The sequence below is a fragment of the Labrus mixtus genome, chromosome 5, assembly GCF_963584025.1.
Source record: "Labrus mixtus chromosome 5, fLabMix1.1, whole genome shotgun sequence".
NCBI classification, from domain to species: domain Eukaryota; kingdom Metazoa; phylum Chordata; class Actinopteri; order Labriformes; family Labridae; genus Labrus; species Labrus mixtus.
In genome coordinates, this window is record NC_083616.1 from 20,109,654 (window position 1) to 20,131,211 (window position 21,558).

At 37.8% G+C, this 21,558-nt stretch overlaps 3 protein-coding genes across 3 annotated transcripts; 1 reads left to right on the forward strand and 2 right to left on the reverse strand.

Moving 5' to 3' along the window:
- Window positions 1-931: 931 nt before the first annotated feature.
- On the reverse strand, window positions 932-5,755 carry LOC132974403 (cyclin-G2-like). The gene is made up of 8 exons (XM_061038451.1): window positions 5,571-5,755; window positions 4,878-5,002; window positions 4,624-4,761; window positions 4,133-4,383; window positions 3,913-3,991; window positions 3,722-3,820; window positions 3,035-3,237; window positions 932-1,764 (listed from the first exon to the last, which is right to left on the reverse strand). The coding sequence occupies exons 2-8, from the start codon at window positions 4,998-5,000 to the stop codon at window positions 1,653-1,655; spliced, it is 1,005 nt and encodes a 334-aa protein (XP_060894434.1). The 5' UTR covers window positions 5,001-5,002; window positions 5,571-5,755; the 3' UTR covers window positions 932-1,652.
- A 173-nt stretch (window positions 5,756-5,928) lies between these two features.
- On the forward strand, window positions 5,929-17,137 carry LOC132974787 (coiled-coil domain-containing protein 158-like). The gene is made up of 23 exons (XM_061039061.1): window positions 5,929-5,955; window positions 6,253-6,365; window positions 7,437-7,576; window positions 7,801-7,976; window positions 8,073-8,188; window positions 8,262-8,586; window positions 8,662-8,717; window positions 9,348-9,458; window positions 9,595-9,676; window positions 9,966-10,085; window positions 11,018-11,233; window positions 11,319-11,555; window positions 11,695-11,863; window positions 12,719-12,871; window positions 13,186-13,298; window positions 13,939-14,097; window positions 14,481-14,573; window positions 14,807-14,914; window positions 15,301-15,455; window positions 15,700-15,762; window positions 15,965-16,032; window positions 16,397-16,557; window positions 17,003-17,137. The coding sequence occupies exons 1-22, from the start codon at window positions 5,929-5,931 to the stop codon at window positions 16,504-16,506; spliced, it is 2,910 nt and encodes a 969-aa protein (XP_060895044.1). The 3' UTR covers window positions 16,507-16,557; window positions 17,003-17,137.
- A 1,130-nt stretch (window positions 17,138-18,267) lies between these two features.
- On the reverse strand, window positions 18,268-19,569 carry zgc:158260 (uncharacterized protein LOC571389 homolog). The gene is made up of 2 exons (XM_061039336.1): window positions 19,239-19,569; window positions 18,268-19,071 (listed from the first exon to the last, which is right to left on the reverse strand). The coding sequence occupies exons 1-2, from the start codon at window positions 19,497-19,499 to the stop codon at window positions 18,934-18,936; spliced, it is 399 nt and encodes a 132-aa protein (XP_060895319.1). The 5' UTR covers window positions 19,500-19,569; the 3' UTR covers window positions 18,268-18,933.
- Between the last annotated feature and the right edge of the window lie 1,989 nt (window positions 19,570-21,558).

Here is a 21,558-nt window from a genome sequence, read left to right on the forward strand (position 1 = left end):
TGTGTTGTTGCAGCCAACGCCATACACTCTGACTCACAAGTGGATAACGCAACAGTAGGTTTTTGCTTTTTAGTTTTCCATGAAATCATAGGACCACTTTCGTTTAAACTTCCACAGTAACCTGTTGTACTGCGAGAGCACACACTATATGTCAACACCAATTCATTGTTTTTCATTTTGTTATTGAATTATCATCGCTGCTGGATTAATTTGTTTAAATTTTTTTTTTTTTTTTACTGCTGCAATAATGTAATGCTGTGATAACAGTTGCAATATATATTGTTCATCTACAGCTATGGCTATTAATGAAAAAAGTCATTATATGTTTGTAGAGAGAGGTCTTGTGGAATAAACTTTCAGATTAGTTTGTTTAGCTCAATAAGTAAATGGATTTTTTTCAACTCACAAAGCAGCAGTTCTGTTTTGCAAGAAAATCCATGTGTCAAATCGCCATAACTTGAAGAGAAATCATTGTCTGAAAATCATAGAGAAAACAAATAAAGGACAGTTAAATTGATGCGGTATTCTTGCCCTCTTATTGCAGGTGGGACTGTGATTGGTTGAAGGCGTACGTCATTTAGTATTTAAGATTGCTTCTCATCTCTCATTGTCACAAACCATTTGCCTGACCAAGGGTTAAAATGTTGTAACTAAGTGTATAAACTAGGCAGAATATGGAAAGAGTTCTTTATATATGACTTTTAAAAACACTCCTAAACACACCTAGATCAATCAGAAAAGTTAAGTTTCCTGTTGGTCTAATCGTGTGAGAATGCATTTATATCCGTACTCTCAAGGTTCATCTCTTCACTTACACTTTGTGGTGATGATGTGAGTTTTAATTTGTAAAGTTAAGCAGGGAGCCTATGCCACAAGTTCCCGCAGACGTACAATTCGAAATAACAAAGGATTTAAAACAAACAAATGTAGATAAAAGGTACTTGTCTTTATTTGAAAGGACTTCTTCTGATCCTTCCAACATATTTCACGTTATATCCAAATACAACACATATAATGTAGCTTTCGCAAAGCTTTTTTTTACAGGTTATGTACATTTTTTTCATTTTTTTTTTTACAGTAAGCTTATCTTGGTAAACATGAACATTCCTTCATTATCACATATTTTAACGTATCCATGCATATACAGTCGGGTATTTTCTCACTACCTTGTCACATTAGTATTGTGCATAACATACACTTGCAGAACACTGTAAATATGAATGATTTTGAGTATAAAATCTGCTATTAAAAAAAGATGGAGGATATGCTAGTGTGTTAGCTGTATTCATCAATGAGAGTACCTCATGACTGACATCCATTATCTCTCGCTTGTGCTTCGCTGTTTTTCCTGGAATGTGCCAAGCTCAGACACAAACTAACAAAAAGAGAACATTTGGGGAAAGAGACATTCAGATGCATTGCCATCAAGCTGCCAAGATATTGCAATTATCTATTTTGCACTAGGATATGTTTTCTTTAAAGAAGGAAATAATAAACGGAATCAACGCAGGCACTTCTAAAACGTTCACTTGGCACAGAGTACAAAAAGTGAAACACAAATGTTTGCACTGTAACAATGAAACAATCTTAAATCTGTAACAGTTCAGGGGATAAAACACACATTCAAAAGGGTTTTAAACAACAATGACTCATCACTTTCTGCTGTTTACAAAAGCAGAGGGGAAGAAGGATCCTTCACCGTCACTTCCTGGTGAGCCCCATGGACTGTCCTCTCCACAGCTCATGTCCTCACAGGAGTCCTCACTAGCAGAGAGGAAAAGGAAATGAATACATTTATCTACTAATGTTAGAGGATTAGTCTGCATTGCTTGTTGGATGTGGTTCAATTGTATTCATCACATTTAAATTCTATTAATAGAATCTGAATCCCCTGAAATCCTTTGTTGAGAAGTATTGTAAAAAGTGAAGGCTGTAGAGTATTTGGATCTGTAGCTCATACATGGACCGTACACTATCTGCATGGCTGCTTTGGTTTGAACATGTTTTTCAAATCTTTCACTTGACCTGTACATATCTGCCACAACAATGCTTTTTCACATCAATTTCGGTTCATGTATATGAATATATCCAGGGATTAGGGCAACCTTTTACATGCTCTTAAGAAGAGCTACACAATGAATCCAAATGTGTCATTATATTAATATGACATAACATAACAATCAATACATCACAAAGGTCGAAATTTATAGCAATAAATAACAAAAATGATTTCATATAAACAACAAATGTATTTTCTCTCAGCATGCTTACACTCTTCCTTTTGTATGATTGTATGAAGGCCTGGGTATACTGGCCATGCTTTAACAACTTGATCAGAAGAAGCTCAAGATAGCAATCAGCTATCCTCAGATTAATTGGTGAAATTTTGGAGGTGATAAAAAAAAAAGAAAAGATTTTTGGGTTCATTTTGGGTTCAGTAGAAAAATTTGGAAACACAGGGATTGTGTAAAACATGAAGAACAGCAGACAGACATAAACACTTTTAGTTCTGGCCAATATGTCAATGTAATATTTGTTTATTGATTTGACTTCTATTATTGAACAATGTTAACACGCATTGTCATTTCCTGCAGGCCAACTCTCAAAGCTTTGCATATGAGAGAATAGCTGCTCTTTTGTTATATTGTAGACTGAATATCTTTAGTTATGTTTCCATAAACATATTTTATGTGGATTTTAAATTATCAATATAGGAAAAGTTAAAACCTTCATCATAGAACAAAAGTTGTTTGTTTTACTTGTTTAAAAGAATTGATGCACTGAATAGGATATGAAAATAATTGACCACACATTGTTTCCAATTACATTGTCCTTCATTTCCCTCTGTTTACTCACAGATTTGAACCATCAAATTTAGCACCATACTTTGTTTGTGCAAGACCAGTTGACGTAAACGTTTGTAGTTTGCTTTTATTTTTGGTACTTGAGTGATTTTTTTGACTCTTAAATTTGAAGAAGTTGTTCAGGAATGGTCATTCCAGCATGAAAGAAATGGATAAACTGTGGTATTAACCTCTCACTCTCGTCCCAGCACCCCTCAGGAATGGTTGGCAGGCCGGGAACACTGAAGTGATTGGCCTGAAGATTCTGTGCGGTTCTCCTGGACACGATCCAGACAAGCTTTTTGTTGTCTGGTTTGTTACATTCAGTTGAGCAGTATTTACTCATGCACTTAGCCACAAGTTCCTTCCAGTGGAACAGCTCGCTCTCACTGATCTGTGAAGAAGAGAAACAGGAAATATATGAGAAGCTGCAGACAGAAATAGTCTTTCAATATGCTGTCATCAACATGTCAGGAGTTGTTTTTTTCCCCCTAATGCTCGTGGTCACACAACACAAGCATTATGACACAAAGCAGAGAAATGTAAGACATGCAGGACCGGGAGAAATTAAAAAAACAAATCTTGAGCATTTTAGTCACAATGGAGACTTAAATACCTTTAAATATAACACTGTCGTCTGAGGATTTGGTGTATAATCAAAACAGCGACACAAAAGCTGTGTTGGCTATAAGCCTGGTAGCAATGATTAAACATTTCCAAAGAAAAAAAAAACAAATCAAAGCAAATTTGAAGAAAACAGAAACAGTTATTAATTAGGAATGTATATAGGACCTCTTACACTATAGTAAACCAATGATGGGCATTATATTGGAAATATAACAAAATGATTAGCTATAAAAAAAATGAGACATATTTACCTTTAGGTGTCTTTGGAATTGCTGGACAATCTTTAACAAGGCAGTGGACTGGAGGGCTTCAAACTCCTGAGCAATGAGGGACAGCGCCAGCACTGATGGCTGTAGATCAGAAAAAAGAAAGACTTATTAGCTGCATGGCTCGAAGTGAATGCTGCTATGCTGTCAAATTGTCTCCTGAGAACAATCCTTACTTTTGCTTTAGAGAAAACAAGCCGACATAAGCAGGCTTTAAGCTGGGCTTCCAGTCTCCCAATGCTTGGGATCTCCTCCCTTAAAATATAGAGGGAATCCTAAAGTGATCCGCCAGTACAAACCTCAAAATTCACAATTTATTTGACCTAATTCTATGCAAACTGGAGCAATGCATCTGCTTAAACAACAAATATAAGCAAAAGAAAGTGAAGTGTTTACCTTCCTGCAGACAGGGATGTGAAGGCTGAGTAGTAGAGGCGGAGGAAGGTTAAGGCGGTCACTGGTTCAGGCTTTACACTCAGCTTCTCTGAGATGATCTTCTCCATGCGACACAGGTCTGACACAGTGAACTTGCTTTGGCTGATGCGAATGAGTTCATGAGTGGGTGAGACATTGCTCTCTTCCTCGACCATTTTAGCTGCAATGTGAAGGCAGCAGACTCCAATGCAGGGCAAGTGCTTCGGCTGCACCTAACAATACAACATGAAAGTGATAAGTGTGAGTCAACATCCCATGATTCAAGGTCTTAGGATTGACCCTTGATATCAAACATGTAAAGAAGTAGACTGGTGTTAAGAAAAAGAGATCATGATTTAACTTGTTACAAGCTGTTTTTACAGGCTCTGCATCTAGAAATATGGCTTAATTAGAACACAACTAAATAAACTGAAATCAACATTTTTTTTTACATTTTTTTGTTAAAGTCCTACCTTCATGATGGTGAGGAATCTGTCAAGCAAATTGACAGCTTGGACAAAGGTTTGGGTGCTGTAAGCAAAGAAACTGGTCAGACCCCACAGTTCTTCCACTCTGGTGTCTCTGCATTTCGCGGAGACTCCACCGTGATTCTGCAAAATAAAACAAGTTTATATTAGATAGACATCACTGGAAATAGAATGTATTGTTAGCCCTTACATAAATCTGCACAGACAGCCAAAATTGTTAATGTAGGTCAGTGGGTTACCTCGGTGGAGGTCGACTCCATCAGCTTCAGGCCAGTCTCCTTTGGAAGAAATGTGTGTTCCTTGGCACAACATGACTTCAACTCTTTCAAGAGCAAGCTGTCAATCGCATGAAGATCCCTCATCCTGTTAAAAAAAAATACTTTATGGTTATTCTAAATCCACAGAAAATGCACAACTACGTATAGAAACAGAAAACAGAAGAGGCGTCCAAAGACTGAAAGGATGGGGACATGATTTTCTCTCCTACTAAACCCCACCTACTGGGTGTCAGTTTTCACTGAAAGATAGCGTCACCGCCCAAAATACAAAAAATAAAAATCTGATCAAAATCCAGAGCATTGAACTGTCGTTACAATATTGGCATTTTTAAAAATGTTTTTAATGCATAAAACAATGCAATATAATAACACACTGACATGAATTGTAATGTAGTGTTGTCATTAGTTTGGGCTCTGTGTCTACTTTGCAACAGAAACTAGGTCAAATAAAGAGGGACACTGTTACACAACACTGTAGAAGATACATTAATAGACTTTTTCTGTTTACTTCATTCGGCTCTTCAAACATCAGACTCGATTGAACGAAAATACTAACATAAGTCATAAAGCTGCATTAAAGAAATTATTGCGTTAATGTAAGCCAGTTTAGCTAACGGTCTTGCTAGCGTATATAAACAAAACGTAGTCTCACCTTTGTCCTAAAGCTGTGGACCCACTGGACAATATTAGCTGCAATTCGGTCGTACTGCTCAGTTCTTCATGTTTCCATTTTTTATTTTAGACGGGCGGAAATTGTTAAAAACAAGATCCGTAGTCCCTGCTAAACAGAGGGTCCGCCCTGAATAAACACAAACAACCAGTGATCTGCTTGTAAACCACAAAGACCAGCATGCAACACTGCAGTAGGATTTACGTCATCATCGACTGTGAGGGGGAAAGAAGCGGATGTTGACGAATGATTTCAAAGTGTCGGCGCTAACGTTACTTTTATTATCTTAAATTTGTAAGATGTACTTAACCCAATATCTATATTAAAGTGTACATTTAGGCAATGGTAAACTTAACTTTAGGTGCCAGTGTACAAAACCTTTTGATAGCATAAACGTAAGGCTAGGAATTAGCAACAGATGCTGTTTCCATGGTGATGAAACGATATTCACCAGCTAGCTGCTGATGTTAGCTTCTTGTTGTGTCAGTAATGTGAACAGATATGTCTTCGGAGTTCAGGCCCTCTGTCCCTCAGAGTTGTCGGCTTTTTAACACAAATGACCAACGCGTTTTGTTAGCTGGATCTCCGTCGAGTCATACAAAATCAACTCAGGCAGCAGCAGGTAGGTTACTGTCAGGCCCAACATTTGAGGCGGATATATTTTAGTTTTTGTTTCTATTATTCCGTCTTCCAAATAATTTGTTTACATTTTTTTCCTCGGGAACAGGTGACGCCTATCCGGAACTCAGATTTCACAACCTGTCACTGGATGAACTGAGGTAGTCACAACACTAGACCTTCTTATTTTATGCTTTGCTCAAGTGATACCTCGTTTGTTTATTTGATATTTTACATTGAAGATTCTTTAGCTCAATACAATCTACAAAATAAACAAAATAAGTGTTTAAATTCTACATGTAAAAACGAATTTAATAATATTAAATCATGGCTGAAAAGGAATTTATGCTCTCTCACTCACAAACCTCTTTGTAGACTAACCTGCAATGTATTTCTTTTAACTTAAATTATACTTGTACAGTTATTGTATTTTCCACCTATTTTATTTTTTTATTTTTTTTACTTGCACATGCTGTACAGTAGTGTTACTCCCCAAACACTAAACACAATGCATTTGATGCTTCTGCATATTTCTGTGCCATAGTTCAGATGATATATTGCTTTGTCTGTTGGCTCAAATAAAAGTTAAACTAAAGTTGTAAACAACATACAAATTACAAGCAGAGTTGTGATGTTGTGGCACCCTTGAATCAAATTATGTTAAACCAAAGGTAGAAAAATAGATAGAAAAAGTCTATTAATGTATCTTCTACAGTATTGTGTAATAGTGTCCCTCTTTATTTGACCTAGTTTCTGTTGCAAAGTAGACACGGAGCCCAAACTAATGACAACACTACATTACAATTCATGTCAGTGTGTTTTTTATCCTGGCTATGTATTGTGGGCTCATGTTTTTTGTATGGGTGGGATATGTATGTATATATGTGTTGTGTTGTGTGTTTGTATGTATGCTGGCTGCTGGAACACCTACATTTCCCTGCTGGGATGAATAAAGTATATCTTATCTTATCTTTATCTTAAAATAACATCATTCCAAACTGACTAAACATTTTCAAAAAATAACAATTGTTGTAAAAAAAAAAACACAACTAATTGCTAAAATAAGTTTCATAAATACCCTGTCACCTTGCCCTATCAACACTTCAAGCCCTGACCTGACCACTGAGGCTCCTCTGGGGTTTTTGTGTCCTTGATATTTAAAGGAAGTCTGTCACACAGTGTTGTGGCATCACTATGAATACTGCTCTATTCCCCCAACTTTTTTTTTACAGTGCAGAGCTTGATAGGCGCACCAAGGAAACCCAGAGACTTCAGGAAGAGGTGGAAAATGCAACCAAACTTACTTTGCAGAGGTTTGGCTGCATCTACAGCTCACCTGGGCAAAGCTGCCATAACCACAGCTTTAATGTCTGTGAGTAAAACAAGCATCTACCAACATTCTGTTTATGTAATAGTAGCAAGAAAGATGGAAAAATAATCTGTCAACTAAATGCTTATCATCATTCACTTTTTATTCACCTAACTTATCTAGGTGATATTGAAACTAAATATACAGATGTAAAGGCAAAAGGGCATATTTCTATAATCATTTACCCTGAAAAAAATCACATTTGTATTCATGTCCTCTTTTGACAGATGACTCGGCTAGGGATTCCTCCATTCTTTCCACCAACCAGAATGCCACGGTCTGTGGCCTGGATGGCTTAAACCAAACAGGGGCCCAAAGAGATATCTGTTCTCCCAGAGAAGAGGTGTTTGAAAATGTAATAGATGACTGTCTTCAACAGCTGTCTGACTTACAGCTCAGCAAGGTTCTTACTTTTGTTTCAGGGATAAATGTCACTGGTGTTATGTTGTTTGAATGGCTGTATTACTAATTCTTATTTTTCAATGTTTTATTTAACCAGACACAGACTCCTGCTCAACCTGAAGAAGAGACCTTCAGTGTGGACGAATCTATTGTGAACCTGCAGTCTGAGTTGTATAAAGTCCAGATGGAGAAGGACGGCCTGTCTGACCTCAGGTGAATCTACTGATAAAACTTCTGTCAAACAAGAGTTTTAAATAACTTTGACCCACAGATCTTTTATTTGTAGATTGAAGGATTCGAGGACACACGTTGTTCAGATGGAAAAGATGCTGCAAATGTTGGAGGAGCTCCAAAACATCAAAAAGGCCGGGGACCAGAAGCTGCAGGAGACAGAGGAAGAAACATTGGTGCTTAACACAAAAGTAGAAACGTTAGAAATAAATGTAAGGGAGATGTACAACACACTGCTATCTCGCCAGAAACAAAATGGACATCATGTTGTCACCAGTCCTAACATTTCCACGCCTGGTTCAACACACCTAACACCTGTTACTAAGGGGACAGAGACTTTAAATGATGAGAGAGACAAGCTACATGAAGGACCTTTTTTAGTAAGTACAAGAGAAGTCAGTTGCAGTATATCTTTAGTGCATAAGTCTAACACTTTTTTTTCTGTTTTATGACAGTCACACAGATATCTGGGGAGTGAAGAAAACAGTGGAGCGAATAACCAAAAAGAAAGGTAATCAGAAACTAAACTGATCAGGATCAGAAATACTTTACTAATCCCAGGGGGAATTTTGGTCAGGAGAAATTCTGATAACCGATTATCACTTCAGTCACTTTTCCAGCACAAAATCTCAGAATTTGCTGCTTTTTTGTGCAATACTAAGGTTGTGAACTAAATGTCTGATAAAACAGGAACATTTTAGCATTATGCTTTGTTCAAAGATAATTCAAAATTGAAAATCATATCATGAACGTTAGCATGTTAAAATCATAAAGGCGTTTCTATTAACAACAGCTTAATATTGTTTATATTCTTAAAATACTATTTATTTCATGTTTTTTTTAAAAACACATTTTATGTCCCAATTGGATTAAGTAGTGATTGAGTTCATCGCTGAAAAAGGAAGGGAAGGTTTAAATTGGCTTTTTGTGAGTCAGTTTATCAGCAATCTGGAGTATGTCTATTACAGGAGGAAAGCAAATGTTATATGGTTTATTTCTAACACTTTGTCCATTATAACTACCATATGCTAAGTAGCAAAACTACAATTTTTATGAGAAATACAGAAAAAAATCCTAAAGTATAATAATATGTCCACATGGTAGTGTTGTAAGCACTCTTCTTGACCTTGCTCTTCCTTAGAATTGAAGATGTAATTGCATCTCTTGGCCAGGAGATGGGGCTGTTGACTGACAAACTAGGCTCATCAAAAAATAACAGCATCAACCTAAGTGCCAAGTTGGCGCTGCTAAAGTAAGTTTTTCTCTCGAATCATTCTATGTCAGTTTTAACTGACAGTGTTTTCTGTCATGGGTGAAAACAATCAGGCAATACTGAATTTCTGAATGATTGCATTTGTGTTCAATCTGTTTTAAACCTCTATGCTTAGGAAACTTGCAGAGAGACAGACATCCCTGCATCGGTGTCAGCTCAGTGAACTTGAGTCAACCCTCTGCAGCCATAAAGATAAGGTGAGGAAGGATTTACAATAACAATATGAGCATACAGGCAGTTAGAAGTTCATGCTCTTTCACTTCCCCCGAAGTATAGATCTGCAAGACCAAAGCATATAAAATAATATTTAACACATCAGCATCTTTGTGAGACTATCAGGATTGTACTATATTTCAATTCTAAACATGATTTTGGATGTGTATAAGCAACACTGAGGAAATAGCTTTCTTGCTTCTTCCCATGCAAGATCAACATTGATTATTTACTTTTAATTTGCTTTTCGCACGTCATTTTTGTCATCTATAGGTGTGTTGTCTGGAACAGCAGCTCTTTCAGGCTCAGTCCCAGCTGGTGGACTCCCAAAGAGAGAGAGCGCGATCTTTACAACAGACAGAGACGTTTCAGTCCCAGCTCTCCCAACTTAAGGTGCTTACAGCAACCCATGAATGTGAAACTGTTGTAGTTGTTTTCTTTTTCTTTTAGACTACCCTGCTACTGTTACTACGGCCCTCTTACACGTTTTGGGTAACATTTAAAACACTGTATGAAGTGGAATTTAACTTTACATTTCTAATTCGATTGGTGCTTTAGGTTTTGTGGCGTAATTATGGCGTAGAAAGGTAAAGAACTGGAGGCGTGTAATCTGCTGGTAAAACAGATTAAGTCACTGGTGAGAGGAGTGAAAGAGGATTTCCAGGCTCAGATGGTTAGAATCACTCGTTTACTATTCTCAGAAGGGCCATCTGTACGGGGGAAATATGTTGGCTTAAAAAAATTGGGCAGAACCATTGCATGGCAGGCAGTCTGTCTCTTAACACATTTTTATTTTGTCCACTAGGTCCTACTGTGTGTTTTATAACACACCAATATGAGGTCAGTATAGGTCATAAACATGGCCGTGTTTAGGTGAAAAAGAAGAGAGAAATTCTTACTAAAACTCTCTTTAGGTAAGAGGTATAATAAATCAATTCAACACACAGTGGTTAGATGGAGAGATTATCGTTGTAATTATTAGTGGTGTAACTATCCATGTAAGTTTAGAATCTTTAATTGTAACTAGTTGTAATAAGTTTGGCCTTGATATCGTTTTATATCAGCTGCAGGTCATTGTATTGAATCAAGTCAAAATGGTCTAGTTGCAGCCTTACTCTTTCTATGTGAGTGTGGAGACCCAAGTGTAACTATTAAGAAGGATTCACTTTTACACAGAGCATGCCACACATCCAAGTATAACAGAAGATGAAATACAGAGCCAGTTTCATGATGGAGATTATATGTCTTCACACTGCTAATTGTTTATTATTCATTGGTCCATGTAAGTATAATCATCCCACTGAGCCTCCTGCTTTATCCTCTAGGGGTGCAGTGAGAAGCACCAGTATGAACTCCAGGAGGAGGTAAAGGTCCTGAGAGGACGGCTAGAGGCGGCCATGGAGCAGCTTATCAGAGGTGGGGAGGAGAAAACCTGCATAGAGGCCCTGCTGGAGCAGAGGGCCCAGGAGGGGAGGTTATACCAGGAACTCCTGGAGAAGAAAACCCAAGAACTCCATTTCAGGCAGCAAGAATCCCAGCAGGTAATAAACCACAAAAGAGATTTCGATTGATCACAGTATTCCTGACAATCTTTAATTGTTCATTAAATCTAAGAGATTTTTCCAGCACCTTGCTAGGTTGGAGGAGGCTCAGCGACAGTGCCAAGTCTTGCGTTCAGAGAGAGAGACCCTGAGGCTGCAGCTTGACAACCAAGAGAGGAAGATAGACGTTCTGAGGTTGCAGATGGAGAGCGGTGTCCAGATGACAGTGCAGAACAGCCGCACCATTGACAATCTTTATCAGGAGAACAGTCTCCTCAGCAACCAGCTCAATCAGCACAAGGCCGATATTCAGCAGATCAGGGTCAGAAACCAGGCATACTGTACTGAAGCATGTTTTAATCACTGAAGTAACCTTTCATACCTCTAACTCACCTAAATCAAAGACCTCCCATTTTTTGTCTCTTGTTTTCTTCCCCTTTTTTTTTACATACACTGTTCAGGCTGAGCTGGAGCAGAGCAAGTCAGACCTGGCTGCTGCAGAGCAGGAGAGACAGCGGCTACAGGCCTCTGTGGCTGATCAAACTCAGCGAGTTCAGGAGGAAACTCTGACGAAACAAGAGCTCACCTCCCAGCTGGAGGTCCAGCACATGCAGTTTCTCACTCTTAAAGGTGAGCTGAACTTTCCTAACCGGAGCATTTCCGTCTATTTGAATGATAAATTCTAGTTTTTTATGTCTTTATTGCAATGATCATACACAATCTTCCTCCAGAAAGATGTTTCTATAGAATGCGTTGCATTTTTTGTGTGTATATAGCTCATCTTATTCTGTAAATAAGGAACACAGCCAAAAAAGGCACATAAATTCAACTAAACACACAAAGAGATTATTGGTATTTGGTATATATTTTGAAGATTTCCTTTAGCTTTATTTTTGTTTTGAAACATGTGCTGTATAAAAAACACATTTGTTGGTTCATCCTCCTGTATATGCTTTAAAAGATAACTTCTCACCTGTAAATACGTACAAATATTTCTGATCCAACTCATATTTCAAATTTTGTGAGTAAGTTGTTAGTCCCTTAATTGCCCAGCGGTCTAGTATAGTATCAGTTCTGTTTGGGCTAAAATCAGGGTCATGCACCGTTTCTCTAAAATACACAAATTCATTCAGTTAATTCATTTTCACATTTCATCTTTTACATGACCTCCAAAAAGAAGCAACTATGTGTTACATCCAACTGTATAAATATGCAAACTTTGATCAAAGTAGTGCAATCAGGCCATTTTCCTGCACCAGCAGTGACACAAGGCTGTTTCTAGAAAGAGATCTGCTCTCACGGTTTTCGGCCAAATCTAATGATCTCCTTGTCCTGCTGAGTTAAACAAACACAAAGCCATGTTCGGTATGTTTTCACAATCAACCAAGCCCTTCAGTTCTAGTGCATGCGTGTGTACGTGTGTGAACAAGTGTGTGTTTCTTGGGGCAGGTTGTAATGTATGTGTTTGTTTGGGCATGATTTCAGAGGAGCATCAGCAGCTGCAACAGCTCTTCAGCTCTAAGAGTGAGGAGCACAAGGGTGCGGTGCTGAAGCTTCAGAGTCAGCTGAGGAACACCCATAACGAGCTAGACCAGGTCAAGAGCACCCTGAGGACCCTGGAAGGAGCTGACGGACACGGTTAGATCCACTGCAGGATTTAATTAAAAGAAATATTCTGTGATAAAGGGAACAGTTTAACAGTGGTTTACTTTGAAAAGCTATGAAACCTGACACCTCCTGCATACAAAATTATCCTCATCTGCTGCATTCCAGTCTGAGAGATATAATCTATGTAGCCATTTGTTACTGATGTGAGAAGCCTTTCCTAGATTAAAGCTCTGAGATTGATCCTCTTGATATATGATGTGTGTGATGTTCTCGCATGTCTGATCCCCTTCCTGCCCTGTTTCTGCCTGTCTTCTCTTTGGCTCTTGGGTTTGCCTCCGCCGCAGGCCTCCAAGTAGCCATGGAGATGCAGAAGAAGATCACAGACAGGAGAGAGCAGATCGACTCTCTGCAGGGCAAAATCCAACACCTAGAGGAGGCCATGGAGAAGCTGCACCAGGTGAAAACTTTGTTTGTGTGCATTAATCAAGGAACATTTAAAACTTTTGACAGGAATAGTTTATGTTCTGATTACTTTTCATACTAACTTGAAGTTTAACTTTATCTTTTGTATTTCTGTTCTTCTACAACTTGTAAATTATAATTTTGCACCAGACATTCCACAACGGTAGACAAGGTATCTCCACTGTTGATTAGTCAGCCATGTTGATCCTCAATTCCATTGTTCAATTAAATTAAAAGAAGATTATTTTGTCCTTGTACACTTCCCCCACTTGTAAAAATGAATCAGCAGTTAACAGGTGATTTGGAAACAGAGTCGCTGTAATTAATCTTGTCTCCTTCTTTAGTCACCTTTTTTTCCCCTTGCTGAGTTTTTCTACTCTGGCAACTTCACCCAATATTTTAATAGTTTTAAAAGCAACATAGTGTAAGCAAGTTGTAGTAGCCACTTTGAATAGTATTTGAACGGTTTTGTTGTACTTTTTACTACTGCCTTATTTGTAACCCAGGATGTGATGAAGCCAAAGCTATTTCCCACATTATGTAAAATGGATATACTTTCTAACCTGGCCAGTTTAAAAATATATAGACTCATACATTTTCACTTATCAACACCATCCTGTCCATGTCCTATCCAGGAGAAGCGCCAACAGGGCCTGCAGCACCAGCATCAGCTCCAGGAGCTAACCTTCATCAGGGAGGAGAAGAGACAACTCCGCAGTGAGATGGAGGCTCTTTGCTCTAAAGACAAGCAGTTGAAGGAACGGATCAGCCAGCTGGAGGCAATCCTCCACAAGGTAGGGCTCATTTACACCTTAAACTATTAATTATATTATCACCAAATGATGCCTACAGTTCAGAACGGCCTGAATAAGATGGTGAAGGACTGTCATTTTTTAGAGAGTTTAGAGCCAAAACAGTTGACAGCAAGGAAACCCATGGCATTTTTCAACTCTCATAGGGAGTAAAAATGTGTACCAAAATAAATTCTGTATTTAAAAACGACCTATAAAAAGAACTTGATATATAATGGAATAACTTGTTTAATACTGAGAATTACTCCTACCCTTCTCCCTCTGGAACGAATCAAAAATTCAAGTTGATATACTTTTTCTAAATAAGAGCCTTATCAGTCCTTTTCTGTTTTTGTTTGATGTGTTCTGTATCTCCTCTCTGGAAGATGTCAGAGAGCTTTGCAGATTGTCAAGACTTCATCCAGCTGCAGGAGCAGGAGTTTTTCCGCCTAAAACTCCAACATGCTCTGGACCTGAAGGTAGAACTGATTTCATACAAGTTTAGGGAAAAAAAGCTTATTCACCAAATATACAATGCGTGTTGATTCCCCTATTTCATATACATGCAGTGCAGTCAGGTTGTTTTGTCTTCATCTTGAATGCCTGATAGTAATGTAACTGGCGTAATCTCATCAAACCAATTAAGTGACTTAAATTTTAAAAAGAATTAAGCACAAACGTTGAGCTAAAATTAATTTGAACTCTTCTGCAGGAGCTACAAGGTCAAAATTTAACAGCTCCATCCGACCTGAACTCCCCGTCCCCATCTGCACTCCCCGCCCCACCTTCCTCCCAGCACGCCTCAAACACTCACATAACGGTAAAGTCAGCATTTCTCTGTGTCTCTCTTGTCTATCTCCTACACACTGAGCCAATGAACCACATGTGTGTATCATTGTTTATTTGGCTGCACAGGCCCGAGCTCAGCACATCTGCTCGGCCTTTAAATCAAAAACATATTCATCATTACATTCCTGTGGCAAGAAGAGAAACCTGACTGTTAATCATTTCACCACAGCAGAAACACACTGTTAGGTTGTCTTATATGGTTAATGCTTTAACATAAAAAAGATTACTGACTGTTTACTGTCACAAGTCAATTATAGTTCATTATTTCCTGGTGTCTTTGTTGCAATGCCAGCCAATCAGAACAGGACATACCCCAGCAAGCATTGAGACTTCCTATGTTTCTCCTGCTCAAAACAGCAGAAGGAGAGCTCTGTCAAGGAGTCGAGGTCTCTCGTCAAAGAGGTCCGAGGTGTGATTTCGGGAAACCACAGACCACACACAGAAAACACTGTGGCCCGCAGCAGCTTCTTCAGGAGGAGGTCTGCACCAGAGAGAGAGCACCGAGCCACATCGTACGTTCCCACACACTGCAGGGATTAGCTAGGTTCTTAGGCTAGCTCAGGTCACATCTGAAAATCATGTGATGTTACAGAGTGAGCAGGAAGTCCCCGAGGAGAGTGGTGGTGGAGGGTCTATCCATGACTGGTTTCATTCACTACAATGTTTCTAACTGCTTTCTCTATGAAATTCTATTAAGAGATAGAAAACCGTGTAACTTCTTAACTGTATGTTTTAATATTCCCCTGCCACTTACAGCAGTACCGACAAGAACGAAGAAATAAAAGCTGCTTCGAGATGGAGAAGAAAAACCTGTGGCAGGTAGGAAGTGAACCCAAACCTAACCCAGCTAATGTTTTTGTTTGAAGCCTTGAACATGACTTTCCTTCTTAAAGCCGGTGAGTTGATCACATCATTGTCCCACGTGAGCCTTTTACCCCTCATGCAACATGCAAGGCTCTGCTGATTAACTGTTTTGTGATGTCATGTAATGCATGTCTTTGCAAACACTCTCTGTACACAGCGAGGCACATGTCCTGAAGACGGCTGAACTGAATGAGAATAAGATCAACAGCAAACCCTTCATTGAGAGTGAGTTTTCACAGCTAAAGACAGAATGATAGTTTCCTGTTACTCATTTTCTAAAGGAAGGGTTCACCTGCCAGACATCATCACAGCTGAAACAACTCTTTGATAAAGGGATACGTCAAACAAAAGAAAAATTACCTTTTTAAAAGTCTGTTTTATTTTAGACTTGACATTACAAATTACAAAATACACAAAGTAAAAATACCAGAATTACCCAAACTGTTTTTTTCATCAGGCTGAGGTGCTGAAAACACTACCTTAAATATCTCTGCTGCAGCATTAAATAAAACCAGAAAACTTGTAACAGCAAATGGTGAATCTTTGCAAATGTCTATATTTATTTGCTTAACATTAACATTTTGACTAGGCTGTGCTGTTATGAGTCCAGCGACTGCAGGGGGGTGCATTTGCCCCCAACAGGGCCGCAGGTCACCAGTCCACTCTCTCCTGACCTCTGATCCAAACAGCCAACAGTGACTAACACGACACGACACGGAACAACAGACCATAGACTGGCTCTTCTTGTCGGTACGTTTTTAACATTTTTAACATTGCATGTATACATACAACATGTATACACAGCCTCTGATGTTACTGTGAGTCTAACAGTGTGTTAGGATAACACGACTAAAACATATTCCATGCACAGTGATCAGCAGTCACCTTAAGTAAAGACAGATGTTAAAACAGGCTGAGTCATTTGTGGGCTTTTTTATTTTAAATATTGCCTCTGGATGACTGCTTCATATTTGATATAAACTGAGAGAAAAATCTGAGTAATGTTCAGTTATCAGTCAAACACTTACAGATTAGAAAGACGGCCAGTTTGTATGGATTGATACTAATCATTTCATCAACTGTGGCCAGCAAGAAATGCAATTGCATACAAATTTGTTACAAATTCACTTATTTCTATAATATTGTGTAAATTGTATCGACTGACCGTTTCCTCTTTTTTTTTTTTGTCTTTCAGAAAGCTCCAGGCAAGATTTTCCCCCCAAATGCTCCCCAGATCAGGTTGTCAAAGAAAGGTTCATTATACATCAACAATCAGGTCTACTAGGTGTTTCAGGTCTTATTTATCTAGAATAAAGTTGTTTTTTTTTCACGAGAGTGTTTGAGTTGTCTTTTATTAAAAAAGAATCCATTACTGGTAAGTATTCCATTCAGAACGCAAATAAGGAGAAACAGTTTGTAATCATTTTATATCTGTATCAGCTGTTCAAGCTTATTTTGGGCGTTAGTTAAACAACAAGTACAACTTGTGCCTCACGCTTACACTCAGTGCTGAATCATCCATTGTTCCTTTATTTGACTAAAAAAAAGCACATACTCAGGTCTATTGAAATTCCTCCTCCTCTTGATGTACTCTCTTTAAGCCTTTAGTCCACATTGGATTACATAACTCTTGACCACTGCAATTACATACATCTACTTATCCTCATTCTGTCAGCAAGTTCCACGTGTTTATTTAAGGAAACGGGACATGGATTGTCATGAGGTTTTATAAGAGATGGTAGTCATGATCGTATCACTTGGTTGGTTATCAAAGCCCAGCCCCTTAAATTTTCATTTTACCTTTATTTATTCTCAAGAAATCATTGAGGGTAAGCCCTCATTTACAATGATGTTGAGAGTACAATTAAAACGAATAAGAGACAAAAAAGACGAAAAACAACGAAGACAAAATACATAGATTATAAGACCAGAAGAATAAGCAGTAAGCAGGTAACTACAGTTAATAACATTTACACTCATGAGTACAGTGAGCTGTGATCAAGTTTTTAAATTGACCCATAGTAACCATTGTATTGAGTTTGAATGTGTTTTGTATTGTGTTCCAGGTGTGTGCAGCACAATAGGTGAAGGATGTTTTCCCAAAGTTCGTTTTTACATGTGGAACCGTTAACATCAGCCAGTCACTTGATCGAGTCTGATACTGATTATCAGCCCAGATTAATAAAGAAGTGATGTATGCTGGTAGATTACCCACAAGTGATTTATAAATAAATAGCAGCCAATGCCGTTCACGTCTAACTGTTAATGAAGGCCAATAAACTTTATCGTACAGGAATGATGAGTGGAATATTTATCACCAGTGATAAATCTGAGGGCGGAGTGATAAACTATGTCTAATGATTTTAGGGTGGAGGCAGAAGCATGTCTATAAATGACATCCCCGTAGTCCAGAACAGATAGGAAGATGGCTTCAATTATTCGCTTTCTACTCACTAAATAAGGTTTCCCTGTTGCAGCGGTTCTTATGTGTCGCTTTTCCTCCAAGCTGTGGGATTCAGTTTCCAGCAGCCCATTAATGGATATTTTCCTTATCTTTGAGGACTTAGGCCTCTGTGAACTTTACTCTTTTGAACTGTCTGACCTGTTAATGGATATGACAGGACTGTTAGCAATCTCTTGGGAAATTTAGTAATGAGCCTTGAAGACCACTGTTGCTCACTCTTGCAGATTCAGTAACATTGATCTCATCTTCCAGTCAATGCTCTTGTATTATCATTTTGATTTCAACTTTTTATCTTTAGGTAAAAAAAAAAAAACTTTTCAATTAGCAGCAAACAAATTTCCCTGTGGGGACAATAAAGATACCTTTGAGCTTAAACTTCATTATCTATTCTTTATTTATTACATTACTTTCTAGTTTCATGTCCTTGTGGATGCATTTAAGATAATTCTTATCCTTTGTTGATACCATTCCCTTTCTTTTTTGTGTTTGATTTTCTGGGTCTTGGTTCATATTCATCTTGGCTGCTTTGAAATTATCGGGATTGTAGATGAAGTCATTATTCATTTGGCTGTTTTCATAAGTCAGGTAATTAAGATTTAAAGTAACTTAGATTATATAATACTAAAAATCCAGCATAATTGTTTTCTATTTGAGGATGCTCCTCATTGTTCTTTCTTACTTGGCTCTCGACAGTTTTCTCCATTTTCCTCTGTCGTATGGTGTCCTGTGGGCGTAGGAAGTCCAGAGGCGTCATTTACGCACATGTCTGGGTCCAAAATTGATGCCACCTTATAAAATAACTGGAGAGAAACACAAAGAATGACATAAATATGTTAGTATCAAACTTAGTTCTGCTTCATTCAGGCCTTGTTAAATCATCAGCCTACCCCTACCTAGTTTTAGATAAAGCCTCATTCCTCTGCCACATTTCAGCTTTGTAATGCAGACTGCTGTTGTCTACTCTTACCTCTGGGGTCATGTGATCCTTGTAGTGTGGGAACGTTGTTAGAGGATGCCGTGTTAGCTTTTCCTCCAAAGCAGCGACATATTCTCTGCGGATCTGCTTTTGGATTGTCTGCTTTGAGAAGCAGGCATGCTCTTTAGATGGGCTCTTTCTAGGCTTCTGATTGGATTTTTGGTTTTGGGTGCCATGAAAAATAACAGGCGAGAAACCTCTCTGGGCCCCTGACAAAACTGCTGAGCCTTCACTGAAGTCATCAAGGTTCATGTTTACAAAACTGATGACCGAAGAAACCTTGTTCGCTGGCGGTTTAAGAAACTTAGTCTGCAGCCTCTCCTTGTACCTGAGGATGAAGAAAAAATATTCATTTCAGTTTCACATTCTTGAAATATGAAAAAGGCTTCAAACTGTTTGAATACTATAAAAGATAAGGCTAACTAAAGTTGTGGAACAATGATTTAGTATTTTGACTGAAGTAATACAAGCACTATCAGAGTGTGATAATAAGGGTCACAAGTGTCATCATGAAACCATAGACAATGATTCTTTAGACAATGATAAGAAATGATCTGTTACCAATTCCAAAATACTTCTTTAAATCAGTTTAATTCATAGGCTTGTGTTAGATTATAAACTATATTACAAAAGACATTTAATACAATAAGGGAGTTTTTTTTTATGCAAACTCAGAGAAGACACCCAAACTGTGATTTTACTTTTTTACTTCTCCAAAAATGTAAAATGAAAATAAAAAACCTGTCTAATCTTCATATTAAAGTCTGTTTACAAGCCTTTCGTAGAAACTGCTGATAAGACTAGTGATTTAATGTTGTATCAATGATATTGAATCAGTTATTGGATTGATATATAGATCCTTATTGATTAATACAAATAAATAAATAAATTCAACATTAAGTACCTCTACAAAGAATTAGCATTAAAATATCCTTTAATACAAAAATAAATGACATTTATTTGTTGAATATATTCTGTGTTTTTACTTTGGTTTATAAAATAAATGTAGAGGCTATAAGTAAATATAATGTTCATCATTGGGTAACGGTGGACATTATAAGGAGTAGTGATTATTTCATTCTTTGGTTCCCCTTAGGAACAGTGTACCAGCCACAAAAAAAGCTCATAAGGGTCACTGTGTTATTGTTATTGAGCACCACAGTTACAGTCTCCATCCTATCATCAATAATGGGATTTAAAATGCACACACTATCACAAAGACTGTGTTCTTCAACAGATGAAATAGCTACACATTGTTATTCATTCGTTGACTGAGAGAGTTTTGCTAACTCAAGTAGTGTGTCTCTGTTCAAACAACACGCCCGTGGTCATGCTTCACTTCATCTTTTTATATCCTCCTTTAAGTTTCGCCAGCTGGACACTCAGCCTGCACATTATGAAGATTCATATCATATGATATCTCTGACCAAAACACAGACGATGACACAATTTATGCTCTCTGGCTTCTTTGATGTGTCGCCTCATAACTTGGGATCAGATATCTGGATACCCCTATGATGTCCTCTTTGTTTAAGGACCAACTTTAAAAGTTTGTATCCAAAATTAAAGACTACTTTTTGATAGTTGTTGAGCTGAAATACTGATACAAAGGATGTCTAAACAACAGTTCTACCTTAAGGGTCTCTTGTGCTTCTGTTTAGGAAAACCACTGTCATTTTTAAAGCCTGGCTGATAGCACAGAAACCTCTTGAGACAGGGCAAAGTAACAGCACTAGACTGAGATTGTACAAACTTTTCACCCTTTGGTTGCTTATGTTGTTGCAACCCTAACACCAGTATATTTCTGGAAATGTTAAAAGTAAATTAATAAGAGTTTTGGGTTCATTTTAAAGGGACTATTCACTTTTTTAATCCATAAGGGTTTGCGATTGATTTGACAGAAATTTGAAAACTATTGTTGTTCAATTGATATTAGTTAAATCTTTATTGAAGATTTATAAACTCTGAACAATCCTACTTGAGTCATCGCAATGTATTTTGAAATACTTCTGGTTACAAACTTGAGCCACGCCTTAAAACATTTGTTGTTTGTCTTCTTTGCTGGTGTGATAGCAGAAGAGTTACTTTAGGGAGGAATAACTTACACACAATGAAGTCTAGATTTTAAATAGTTTTCCTTAATCCTTCTTTGCAGTGATGCATTTAGTGAAAATGTGTACATTGACTTCAAATGTTTCAGTCCATTTTTAACTTTCTATACAATTACTCATAGTGTAATTGTGTCTAATGTATTTATTATTCTAGTCTGTTTGACTGCTTGTTGGCTGACAAAGTTATTATAATTATTGGA